The sequence below is a fragment of the Brassica napus genome, chromosome A9 (assembly GCF_020379485.1).
Source record: "Brassica napus cultivar Da-Ae chromosome A9, Da-Ae, whole genome shotgun sequence".
NCBI lineage: Eukaryota > Viridiplantae > Streptophyta > Magnoliopsida > Brassicales > Brassicaceae > Brassica > Brassica napus.
The window spans coordinates 44173529-44186971 of NC_063442.1; the positions used below are offsets into that span (position 1 = coordinate 44173529).

The 13443-nt window shown below is 35.5% G+C and overlaps 1 protein-coding gene, 1 long non-coding RNA gene and 3 pseudogenes across 3 annotated transcripts; 1 reads left to right on the forward strand and 4 right to left on the reverse strand.

The window, feature by feature from the left end:
- Nucleotides 1–130: 130 nt before the first annotated feature.
- LOC106404626 lies at nucleotides 131–1551 on the reverse strand (annotated as a pseudogene). The gene is made up of 5 exons (XR_007316737.1): nucleotides 1170–1551; nucleotides 804–1072; nucleotides 612–729; nucleotides 464–525; nucleotides 131–375 (listed from the first exon to the last, which is right to left on the reverse strand). The product of XR_007316737.1 is annotated as an auxin-responsive protein IAA12-like (transcript).
- Nucleotides 1552–2824: 1273 nt separating this feature from the next.
- On the reverse strand, nucleotides 2825–5340 carry LOC106363863. The gene is made up of 2 exons (XM_013803537.3): nucleotides 4333–5340; nucleotides 2825–3940 (listed from the first exon to the last, which is right to left on the reverse strand). Exons 1-2 carry the CDS (start codon nucleotides 5163–5165, stop codon nucleotides 2992–2994), a joined length of 1782 nt encoding a protein of 593 aa, XP_013658991.2. The 5' UTR covers nucleotides 5166–5340; the 3' UTR covers nucleotides 2825–2991.
- Nucleotides 5341–9004: 3664 nt separating this feature from the next.
- Nucleotides 9005–9686, reverse strand: LOC125578649. The gene is made up of 2 exons (XR_007316738.1): nucleotides 9602–9686; nucleotides 9005–9165 (listed from the first exon to the last, which is right to left on the reverse strand). It is a non-coding gene; the product is annotated as an uncharacterized LOC125578649 (long non-coding RNA).
- Nucleotides 9687–10472: 786 nt separating this feature from the next.
- LOC125578251 lies at nucleotides 10473–11414 on the forward strand (annotated as a pseudogene).
- An 834-nt stretch (nucleotides 11415–12248) lies between these two features.
- LOC106369240 lies at nucleotides 12249–13426 on the reverse strand (annotated as a pseudogene).
- Between the last annotated feature and the right edge of the window lie 17 nt (nucleotides 13427–13443).

Genomic DNA, 13443 nt, shown 5'->3' on the forward strand with positions numbered 1-13443 from the left:
TTGTTTTCTTTTCAAAACTTTTTGACTTCAGTCGTTGGAAACATGGACACCAAAAGACAGTAAAAACATGGAACCATATTTTAAGGAAAGTGAGTTTCATTCCTCAGGAATCAAGAACAGCCACCACAAGAAAATAGAACTCATATCACATTTAGATAGCTTCAACTATTTACATTATGAGAGCAAGAAAATACATATCAAAACCATTCTCTCTGACACGAACAGGATTAATATATCAAAATCTAAGCTTCAACATTTATGTATACTTATTGAGCAACTTGCCAAACCAAAAAACCATGTCAATGCTAGCTTTTGAAGAGAAGCTAAACAGGGCTGTTTCTTTGTCTCTCTACTTCTGTTCTTGATGTCTTGGAGCTGCTGCATTAACAATGTTTCAATGTGTTCTTTTTATATTAGTCGAGAAGAGAAATCAAGAAACTAGACGATAATCTTTAAAACATACCAAGTCCACTAGCTTCTGAGGTTCCCATGATCCGAAGCCTTTTCACCGAAGTGATAAACATTCTAATAACAAAAAAGTGTGAAATGACTTTAGATATTAACTGAAACTAATAAGTTCTAACACCAAGCCATTTTTTTCGATTCATTACCTCCATGGAACATCACCCACAAGCATCCAATCACCTTCTTTATCTTCATAAGTGAGTACAAACTCCGATGATCCGTCTAAAAGTCTCAAAGCTTTCACCTTTTCCACAGAAGCAGTACCTGAGGATCATGTCAAAGTATAAAATGTCATTCACAACTCCATAGTTTAAAAGGAAGTATAAAGCCTTACTGACCTGTCCTTCCAAAGAACATTTCCTCAAGCGTCAGAGCCAAATTCTCATAAGACGAATGAGCTCTCACATCCACTTTCCTTCCAATACCAACTCCATCCTTATTCACTTTCACAAACCCTGAACCCTCAACTACCTTCACTGAGACATCTTTAGGCTCATCTTCCTTCTTGCCCTCTTCTTTTCCTTCTCCTTGTTCAGCTTTCATAGCTTGTTTGTTAGCCAAACTGTTCATCCTGTGTGACCCCACTGGTGGCCATCCCACAACCTGACTGCTAACAACAAAACCAACAAAGTTCACTCCTTTACATCATGCAACATCGAAATAAACATAAAGTTGTGAGCTTTATTGATTAAAAAAGGAAGAACCTTGAACGAGGAGGAGATGCTCCATGGTGAGAGGAGGAAGAGTCAGCAGCAGCTCGTTTAGACCCAACAGAAGGAAAATCTTTAGCCGTTAGAATCCTTCCACGCTCTCTCCACGCGCCACCGCCGAGGCTGAGTCCTAACCCCAGCTCCAGGTCGCTCTCAGCCGGAAGATTACTCTTCCTGAGCTCCAGCTCTGACCCACCACGCATTGTCAGTCAAGGAATTCGAAAGGGAGAGACTTTTCAAAAGAACCGTCCAAGAGAAGAGGCTTTGAGGACACACACTCGATATGGAGACAAAAGCAGAGAGAGTGTGGGTATATAGGGTTTCTTCAGTCTTATTTGAGAGAGGGGGAGAGAGAGACAAGAGATGATGAAAGCAGAGTATAGGAGAGAAGTGGGACCCCATCTGTCTTGTAATGACCATACCACAATGCTAATTTTCTAACCAAAGTCTTGTCTTTTTTTTTTTTTTTTTTGAACACTAGTCTTGTCTTTTGTTTAAATATTAGTTTTCCCCGACATCATCAAACCTGTTGGTTCAAGCAGGGCTAGAGGAAGAGAGTCCCAAGAACCTTGTTTACAGTTGTGTGCATAACAAATTGTTATAATATTGGCTAACGTTTTGCTTTTTGTTACATAGTTTTTGTATTTGTTCCCACTTGTATTTGTTTTGGTGTAATAAAGGCTATATTGTAATGCTTTCGGATGATAAGTCATTCTTTTAAACATCATTATTAGAAAATCGTGGTGATTAGATATTTTCATCATGATGTTTGATGATCCTTTGAAAACTTTAGCAGGGGCCATTGGTTTGTGGAAATTATACTTTTAATCAAAATCATTATCAAGGGAGTACATTGATGGATCTGATGGAAACTAAAATCACTACTGGGCTAAATGGTTGTATCATATGTGACCAAATATGTTTAGTTTTGGCTTGATTTTTATCTTATATTTTTCAAAGATTTGGTCCACCTCTCTAATTTTTAGCCAAGAGACTTTGGTCTTTGTTAATTACCAAAAAGGTCTGATTAATTACAAAAAAAACTCTTGACATAGTTACCAACATATTTAGCGCTCTCATCAATAATAGATAACTAAATTATAACTTACATATGAATATGCTGGGATCCCAATATTCAATAAATTCAGTATATGAAATTATGAATGGTGATAAAAGTAGTATGGAAAAATTGTTTTTTGGGCCAAAATAAAAATAATTATATTTTATTAGGCTAATTCCTATTTTGTATATTTCTTGTCTCTAATGTCTTTTAATATTTTTGAAAATAAATCAAATAAATAGTTTTACAAACTAAAAAAAAATAGAAAATGTAACTACTGATAAAATACATATATTAACTTAGTGGTATTTTTTCTAGTTCTAAAACTGTTTAAATCATAATTTCAGGTTTTGTTCTATTTTGAAAATAATTAACCTAATAAATTATATGAAATTAGTCTAATATTATATAGTTATCATTTTTGGTATAAAAAAAACAATTTTGCGGTGTAGTTTTATGTTTCATTCATTTGTGTATAATTTTTTTTTTTGTAACTTGTGTTTAAAATTTTACTCTGATACTATCACAATTTCCCCTATTTTGCAAGCAATTATTTTTCTTTTAAATGTAAAACAAGGATAGCATAATGAGAAACAATCAATCAACAGTGATAAGATTAACATTTCTTATTAACATTTCTTTTACAAGAAACACTGTTGCATAATTCACTCCCGCGCTTTTTCACCTTCTCCACCCCAAAAGAAAATTAATAATAATATCATTCGGTCCAAAAAAAAAATTGAACACAATAAAAAATCATAAAGAGCTCAAATCATCAGCAGAGTATGTGCGGTGCACGCGACCCCCACCCCCACCTTTCTTCGACTCATCAGCAGCATCACCACCACCACCGCCGCATACGAAACTGCATTCAACGCCACAAATCTTACTGAAACACGAGAAAAGACCGTTACCTTCAGAACTATGACGACGGTTAGCATTTTTCGCCGCTGGAGTTTTCCGTCTAGAACTTCTTCCTCCATTGGCGGCATAAACAACCGAACCGTCGTAATCAGTACTGCTCACTTGGCTTGACCCTATGTCGTACAACGGTGGCAGCTCCGTCCTCCACATCTCGAGCTTCGAACGTGCTCCTTCGATGCTAGAGTCGTCAACGCTCCAGTCACTGAGTATCGAGCTTTCCGTCTCGTGAGATTTATTTTTTGCCACTTCTGATGAAGACGGACCTAGCTCCGAGTCGGTTAAGATTCTCCTCCCGGCTAGGTTCGATGACCTCATCGGTGTACCGTAGTCGTGATGAGACTTCATCGGTGTAGCCTTGTAGTTTGAGCGTATCGGAGTTGAGCCAACGATGTTTGACCTCCTTGGAGTTGTTCCGTACATGTTGGACCGTCTCGGAGTCTGCATGGGAGTTAGTTCGACCATGTTGGGACGCATTGTTGGTGACATGCCGACGATGTTTGATCTCATTGGAGTTGATCTAATACCGTTAGGTTGCATGGGTGTTGATGATACGATGTTTGATCTCAATGGTGTTCCGTGTCTTGATAAGTAGGGTGAAGCTCTTCCTCGGTTATAGTCTTTAACCGGTCTTTGTTTCTCGTGCATTGGTGTCTTTCTTGGTGTTTTACGTGACTGATGATAGGAACCGTAAGGTGGAGGTTCTTGAGTCGCCACATGCACGTTTGGTTTCACCCTTGTTGATGGTTCTGTGAGATCCGACTCGATAGAGTCATGGCCAAATCTGAAAATTTGGGGCCATAAACATTTATTAAAACCTTTGTAAAAAATAAAATTTCATATTTTGCGGACCCCAATGAAGAATTTCTCTAGGCAGATTTCTAAAAATCCATATATATTTATGTATATATAAATAATATTATTTCTATATGAGTATCTAAACTTTATTGGAAACCAACATCCTTTCGGTTATATTTTCCGTAAATTTTAAATACTCATAATTAAATAACAATATTTATTATATACATAATATATATGTATTTTTAGAGAACCCATGTAGAGAAAACCTCATTTGGGTTGTTCTAAACTTATGTAAAAATGTCAAAAAAAAATTTGGGGATCAATGCCAATATTCCATTGGGCTTGGCCTAAATTCGTCGTTAGATAAAGTCGTACCTCTGCCTCGGAACGTTATGTGTGTTGCTTGGAGGTGTGTAAGCGTCTTCAGAGTCAGTCGTGGTTGGTACAGCTTCAGATTCACTGCTTCCAACTGCACTCGCTGGCTTTCTGGTAGCCAAACGGCTTCTCTCAGCTCTGCTCAAAAGATCAGAAACAACCATAGAGCTCGTATCACTCTTCGTACGACGAAGCTCCGGTCTCGAGACAACAGACTGAAACTGCCTCGACGTAGACGGAGATTGTGGATTCTTAGAGCTCCCTTTGTTGCTGTTCAGATGCAAATGCTGTAGATGACGATCCTCTTCACCAAGCAAGTCTCTATACCCCACGGCCGACGAGTCCATATGCGTGTAGAGCGGCATGCTTCTCATGGAACCATCAAGCACGCCAACACCGATATTCAATATCCCTTGAGGACGGCCTGAGGTACGACGAACTTGAAGGGCTACGAATCTCATCCCCGGAGGTGGCGTGCGACGGTACTCGTTGTTGCTGGTTCGGTATCCTGGACGACGGCTAGGCGGGATGAGGTTGCTGATGAGTACACGGACCGTGCCTACGTGGACGTCTCTGAACCAATGCAAGGCGTAGATTTCAATGACGACGGCGGATGTGTCGGCGTAGAGAAACTCTTCGTTGACTCTGAATACGAATTTGTCGTTCCACGTTGGGTTTGCTCCGCCGTTGTAGTCAACGCGTGTGGTGAGTTTACGTTCGGAATGAACCCATGCCACGGCGTATGTCTTCATCTTGCGGGCGACAGGAGCTAAGTCTTGAGCTGAGATTATGTTCAGCTCTAGGAGCTGAAACGATGGAAACATCATCGACATTGTGATCAAAGAGTTTGTGTTTTCAAATGATCAATGTTTTTTTGGAAGCATTTTTTTTTGGGAAGAGATGTGAAAGAGGAGGAGAATTGCGAGAGGAACAATTAGATGTTTCTCTCTCGCAATTCTTGATTCTGAGAATTTGGATGATGAATGAAGAAGAGGTAGATTAATTGTTTGGCCAATGTTTGTAATATCCGAAAGATTAGGGAGAAAGGTAATTAATGGCCATTGGCTTTTTGTTTAATTTTAGATTTGTATTTGTGAGAAAGACAACGAATGCATCTATTAGGAGAAGTGTTTTGTGTCTTTAGACGTTTGCTTATTTTAGGAGACAACTCGTAAGAACCAAGTTGGCATAAGACCAGCATTATCGCAGGTTTCTAAGGTGGTTTTAGGAGGAAAAGTAGTGCGCGGGTCCCACCATTTTGGAAAAAACCGATAACAAAAGTTGTGAAAGAGTGATCGATTTTTGCATGTTTCTTATATTGTTTGTGGGTCCCGCATACACGTGGCAACTCGCAATTGGTTACTTTTTTAATTTTTTTTAATCAGAAAAAACAAAAACAAAATTAAGAAACCCAAAAACAGGTTTACCGATAATCCTGCTCTAAGTGATGAATGCACCGATGTTTACGTGTTTTTTTATTGCATGGCTCAAATCCTACTATATAAAAGAAGCTATTTTTAGAGCTTCTAAGGGGTGCCACATCAGATGAAATATTCCTGACCAATTAAAGTGACATGTCATACTTATGTTTGTGTGAGTATTCTTTACGCCGACGTCATGTTTTCTGCCACGTCAAACACCTTCTCTTTCTTCGAGCGTAGTCTTCTTAGTGTCCTATATTCCACCATCGATCTCAGAACCCATGTGTAACGCTATCGTTCCTCATTGAAGCCACTTGACAACGTCTCTCCATTACCTACCTCTCTGTCCAGCTCTCCCACTATGTCGACTTTAATAACCCATTTCTCAACTTCCATCAAAAATCTCTAATTCCTGAGACTATAAATAGGAGAGATGAGAACCTCTAGAAATCTCTCTGCTTCACGAGATTCAATCATATTCCTTCTTTACTACACACAATTTGCAACGGTGGTGTTATCCCATATATTTCTTTACGATTTGAAAATTTGACAGTAGTCCTCAGATGGTGGTGCCACGTTTCATGGGTTTATGGAAAGCACGTAATGTCGCAGAAGAAAAGCTGAGACGAGTCAAAAGGTGGAGTTTTCATGTCCCCTCAATGATATAATTTAATTTTATTATGTTTTTTCTCTAATATTTGTTCCAGTTCCTTAAGAACTTTTCATGTCCCCTCAATGATATAATTTAATTTTATTATGTTTTTTCTCTAATATTTGTTCCAGTTCCTTAAGAACATTATGTTGTGTGGGCTTAAGAAACTAAAATTTTGATCTGCTATTGCCTTTTGAAATGACATACCCTATTGGTCAGCGTTAGATTTGAAAGTCTGGGCACTTCTTTTGTTTTATTTCTATGTTTGTTCGTGTATTGTGTCTTTTTGATTATGTTCTCTTAGATTGTTTCTACAAAACCTTTGTTTCTCTTTTAGCTTCCTGTTGAACATAGTTGAGCAACCATATCTTCTTTTGTTTGCTGTTGAAATCATTATAGACTCATTGCAAGTGTTCTTAAAGTAATGTTTTTATTACCCCTCTCCCAGGTATCTACAGAGCAAGTAACTCCAGAGTGATCAGAGACAGAAGTAGGAGACAAAGAAGAGGTGACATTAACGGATCAGAGAGACTGACGAGAACAATCAACAGACGACAGACTGTAAAACCCGGAAGGGTCCAAAACTCTGCCGTGTCCAAGATGCAAGAGCATGGACACTAAGTTCTGTTATTACAACAACATAAACCAGCCTCGCCATTACTGCAAAGCCTATCAGAGATAGTGGACTGTCCACGGGACTATGAGGACTGTACATGAGGGTGCAGAAAGGTGCATGAAGCCGCTACAACAAAATTTTATCCTCTTATTACCGTCACATGACAATCTCCGAAGCTCTAGAGGCTGCAAGGTTTGTTCAGAAAATACATACCAACACTCGAGTCCTGAGTTTTGGTGTAGAGAATGTATTGCTTTAGCGGCTCATCTGTGACCACTTCTATCAATCACTCACTACAAATAGTTTAAATTAACGAGACGATTCCCGAAACTCATGTGCATGATCATCATATCGTCTATCATTGTCTAATTTGGGTTATTCCTCCTTCACCATTTCCTTCATGCACGTAAAAACAAATATATATATATTCTCTTACATATAACTAAAAACCAAGAATAAAAATATAAAAATAAAATATAAATTTTAATCCGTTGTGATAAAATCCATTATTTTCATCAAAACTAAGTAACTATGATAAAAAAAAGCAATTAGATCGTAATTATTTTCTCTTTCAGATAAATGCATACTTCAATTTTGTAAAACGTCATAAAGTTTTTCTCTCATGTTATAACTGTTATAAGTTCTACACAATTAGCATATAACCCAAACATATTGGAATATATGTTAGCATCTTCTATAAATTAGTTACTTAAGTAATTTAAATAATTTATTTTATTATTTTTAAGTTAAACATCTACAGTCTTATGAATTAATACAAGAAATAGAAAATTATACACTATTTTGAATATATATTTTCATAATTTTTGTAGAAATTCATTAGAGTTTTGAAAATTTCTAAATTAATAATACATTTTCCTATCAAATTATTAAATAGTTTTATTTGATTTTCAAATATAATAACATAATTATGATTCAAACAAACGTGTATATTTATAAGGAATAATAGTTACTTTTTTTTACAGTAAACATTCACAAACTCATGTTGACTCTGTAAACCAAAGTGGTAGTTCTGCATCCATATGTACGACGAAAGACGGTTGTTTCCGAGCACTAATGAATAATAGTTACTATGATGAGGTTTTCATGCTGATTACCTAATTTAAAGTAATTTATTAATAATGAGTCTGCTATTTTTCCATAGTTTTTTTTTCAAACTGGTATTTTTACATAGTTTAAATTAGCAATTTAAAAAAAAAAAATAGTGTCACTAGATTCATTAAACTAACGTACAAAAGAGAAAATAATATATGTTACTGTGTTCTATAGAATCGACTACTGTTTAAAAATAATTTATTATATTTACTACTAAAATCAAGATAAAAAATATTTAAATGGTCAAATAATTATATTTTCTTATTTTTAATGGTAAAAATGGTTTGTATAGAAATAATACTAAAACAAATAGTAAAAATTATGGTAAAAATAAAAAAAAGTTATTTTTATTTTCTTGAGAATAAAATAAATATTTAAGGTTTATTTATATTATTTTGTTTGTTGCTTTCCCGCCCGAAGGGCGGGTTGAATCCTAGTAAGAATAATAATTGGTGTGAAAGTAATGACTAAAACGAGTAAAGATTGCTTGACTATATATATGTAAAAGTATACAATGGCCAAAAATAGATCATATAGCCCCTAGACTTATACTATCATTGATCATATAGCCCCAACGATGCAAAGCAAGCTTGGGTATTTTCAGAAATGACAGAATAAACCTAATCTCCCAACGATGTAATTAATCTCTTATGAAAACGTTTATTACGGATATATAGCGACCAAATCAAGATGAATGAAAACGTTTATTACGGATATAGATATTACATATTTTATCCATATTCCATAGTTAGCGGCTTCAAATGTAATATCCATATTCCATAGTTAGCGGCTTCAATATTTGAAACCACCCAATTTCTATAATTACAGTAATTAAATTTATGAAATCGTGGAGTATATTATTGATATATCCTACGTTGCACGGAAGCTTCATCGGACGTCCGCTTCCCGCTTCGGAACCGGAATCAGAATCGGAACCTCGTGGAAGCTTGCGGAATCTCGCTTCCAAAACGTTTCTAAAATATTCTATTTAAAAACCTGTTGGAAGCTTATGATTCCGTTTTGGAATCACGCTTCCGTTTAAAAAAAAAATACAATGTATATCAATAAAATATAAAACCATAGTTTTCATCTATATAAAATAAAAAAAATTAATAGTAATGAATATTGAGTTATAAATATACAAATATCAAAAATAATACTATAAATTATCTTTATGCATTGAGATTTTTTATTAAAGATATAGCACATATTGAAACATATTGTGTCAATTATTTATGAAGTATTAAAAATAATTAATATAATATTTTCTGTAAACATAATATATGTATTTTTACAGTTTTAATATAAAATCATTTCAAAATTATTATAAATGAATAAATGTTTTATTTCAAATTTAAATCATATAAGTTTTAGTCCTAATTTTTTTAAAATTTTACATATATATATAAATATATAAATATATAAATATATAAATATATTATATGGATATACGCTTCCAACACGTACCCGCTTCCTAATATTTTAAAAAATCTCGCTTCTGCGCTTCCTTACGCTTCCGCTTCCACGTATCCGCTTCCGTTTCCATGTAACAATCATATCCATAGTTGGAGGCTTCAATATTTTGAAACAATCAGATTTCCATAAATAGGGAAATTAAAAATTTGGAACATTGGAGTATTTTATCTACGTTTCTACTTGGAGGTTTCATATTCTGTATGCTAATTAAATTATATTTTCATACAAAATGGATTTCATACTTCTGCAATTCACAAATCATAATAAAAAATCATATAAATAATCTATTGCATATTATAAAAAAAATCATTATTAAAATATTAATTCATTATCTTTTTCTTATTTTTTTTAAATAATTTGTTTCTTATATCTTTTAATCTCATTTAATTTCTAATCTCTTTTAATAATATAGATACTAATGACTCTCCATCAAGAAAAAATACACAATTAAAGAATCTTTTTACTGATAAGATACTTGTCATCTTGTACTCTGTAGCTTTATTTCTACTGATCTTCTTTTGGTGTTCAAGACTGTGAGAATGAATGTAATTCTAAACAAGAAGGTATTCGTAAGGTTTACGTCCATGTATGTTCTGTCATATTGATGGCTCGGATGTTTCTTGCACACCAAATTCTTGGTGCAGTCGGATAGAACGTCGAAGGTTGACCGGGCGCCTCAGAAAATATTATATGTTTCTTTGTCCTAAATTCGATATCATTATTTTATGAAAATATTTCAATATATGTCCAAACATATCAGTTTTTTGTAATCCATTCGTATAAAGATAGAACATATCATTTTGTGTCTGTAACATGATATAACAACGTACTTAATAGTGCAGTTTGTGGAATATGAGAAGTGATGTATTGGATGGAGATATTCAGTGTTTGGGCATCGCATCTTTTCGACACTCCTTCCGGTTACTTGTACGCGGTTAAAGATTGCTTTTGCGAATATCATGGTGCAATACTACTCAGTACAAGATCGGTTACTGCCAACAATCACCTGAAAAGGTGACATGGCCGGTGGAAACTCTCGGTTCTCCGCCGCCTGCCTATTTCAACGCTGGTATGTTACTGTTTGAGCCAAATCTTGTCGTGTACGAGGATCTCCTTCGTGTTGTTCAGATCACTACTCCAACGTATTTTGCTGAACAGGTTTGGTTTTATCTTTCTTTTTTTTTCATTATTTGATTTGAGGTTTCATTATTTTATGTTAATATTATTGTTTATCTTTTGTAGGATTTTCTGAATATCTATTTCAGAGACACCTACAAGCCAATTCCTTCCACCTACAACCTTGTATTGGCTATGTTATGGCGTCACCCGGAACATGTTGACCTTAACCAAATCCGCGTGGTCCATTACTGTGCAAATGTACGTTTTAATTTGTTTTAATTCCATAATCTTTTTCTTGTCTTATTTTTAGATATATAAAAGACTCAGGTCTGAATCAATTTTATAGGGCTCAAAGCCATGGAAATATGATGAAACCGAAGAGCACATGGAGCGTGAAGACATAAGAATGCTGGTGAAGAAATGGTGGGAGATTTATGAAGATCCAAGTTTGGACTACAAGAACTTTATGGAAACTGAGTCTAAGTTGAATCCGATCACTACTGCAGTCTTAGCTACCAAGGAGTCTGATGATGGTGATGTTCTCACGAGCCTTGCCCCCTCAGCAGCATAGCCAATCTTTTAGTCCAAGCTATACTATATTACTATGCAACCTTTTTTCTGTTTCTGTTTTTGGTTTTAAGAAAGGTTTAGCTATATATATAATTTTATCATAATTATATATATAGCGACCTCGTTTGAGCTTTATGTTTGTGAGATTAGAGGTGGTTGGTCTTGTGTTTTGGTTGCGTTTTTGTGTCAATGCCGACCTGATCAACCATGCATGCCTTTGTATCTCTTTTGTTTTATCATTAATCAATAATAAAAACTTTCTTTTGGCTTTCATTCTCTAGAACTATTCGTTCATTCTTTTGCAAAACAATTTAATTTATATTTGTTCGAAAAGCTAAGATGATTTTTAGTATAGTTATGATATTATCAATAGTCTCTAGCCTCTTCAAGTCCAGTGTTGTCAATTGCGTTGGTCATTTCTAGGACTGGTTCTTCTTTTATAGCCAAGTTTCCTTTCATTGAGTTTTCAGCTGGACAAATCAATTTAGTAGGCAACTCTTTCTTCTGCTACTTAATTTGTTGCATCTTTATGCTTTTGGGCATTATTTAGACGTGTGCAAGTGTATCACCTTGTGTAGGTTTCAAGTTGATTGCCCAATAATGAACAAGATTTAAATCAAGATGTAACTATAAACAAGATCCAAATGTCTAAATAACCAGAAACTAGCATGTATCTGGCATGCTAATGAGGGGTAGTTTGCACAACGATGATGGTCGCAAAACTGACCGTGGAGTTTGTAGGGAGGTGATCTAGAAATAACTTTTTGTGTTGATGGCTGAATAACCAACACCAACTAGAATGCCTATGAGGTTTACAAGCATCAACATCATCCGCAGCTCCTTGGGTTGCACGTAAGAAACAAAACAAGAAAGGAACTGTTTCCTTTTTTAGTTTTTACAAATTAAGTATATCTCAAATCAAGATGTAACTGTAAACAGATGATCCAAATGACTAAATAACCAAAAATATTTAAATGTCGAACATTACGCCATAATGTCAAAACACGTTCTACCAAAATCCTCAAATTTTGTTTTTGATATAATTATAACTCAAACAAGATTCAGAATGATAATCAAACGCCAGCAAAAGACTTCTTGCTCTGATCATTAGACAATGGCATTGGCAGCACTAGCAATCCTCGGCCAGAGATCAGCGCACTCTTTACCAATAGGACCAGTGATTGCAGAACCCTCATTCTCCCTTGGGGTTGACGATGACTCCAGCATTATCTGTCCAATGAACAAACAAGCCAACAAATTAGTATTTATTTACATACAAAGAAACAAAAAAAAAATCAAGTTTAGATATGTAGAGTCCATATGGAGCAGAAGCAAGCGTTCAAGCAAAATAAAGCATCTGTAACAAAGGACACAGATTAAATTTCCCAGACTTGTAACCGTATCAACACCCTCTAAACGTGTCGGTGGATACTCGACTTAAGTCATAAAATATCACTAATAAATTTGCCTAAAGAAAATAAATTTCGAGTTCAAATGGAGCAGATACAAGCATTTAAAGCATCATAGCATCTGTAACGATGGAACACATTTTAAAGTTTACCAGAACTGTTTTGCATATTACACCCTCTTAAAATGTGTCGGTGAATATGACACCAGTTTGGAAAAATCAATCAAGACATTACAAAACAAAACTAGCTATCAATAAAGACAGAACACTTAAGTCACAAACTCAAGCAAATCAAAGTATATTATTATTATTACCTTCGAAGTACATGAAGACACCATCCTTTCGGCGCCACGGCTTCCTCTGCCTAACGATGACAGCTGGCATAACCTTCTTACGGAGATCAGGCTTTCCCTTCTTGACGGTGGCCATCACCATGTCGCCGACGCAAGCAGAAGGTAATCGGTTAAGACGACCTTTGATTCCTTTCACCGAAATGATGTAAAGGTTCTTGGCACCGGTGTTGTCGGCGCAGTTCACGGTGGCCGCCACGGGGAGACCAGGGACATTCTGAACTTGTTACCCGACGTTCCTCCACGTCCTGATCAAATCGGCAAAACTCCATTAAAGCAATGTATAAGCAGAGAAATATCTAATTCGAGGAAGAAGATGAGAACGAACCTCGCTTCGACATTGTTGACGGCTTGAGCAGAGATCTGACGGACGAATATTAGGGTTT

Excerpts from the sequence above, each read along its gene's own strand:
- LOC106363863 (XM_013803537.3), bottom strand. The coding sequence starts at position 5,165 with ATGTCGATGATGTTTCCATCGTTTCAGCTCCTAGAGCTGAACATAATC. Across the intron at positions 3,941-4,332 it reads CATAACGTTCCGAGGCAGAG|ATTTGGCCATGACTCTATCG; the intron begins GTACGACTTTAT and ends CCAAATTTTCAG.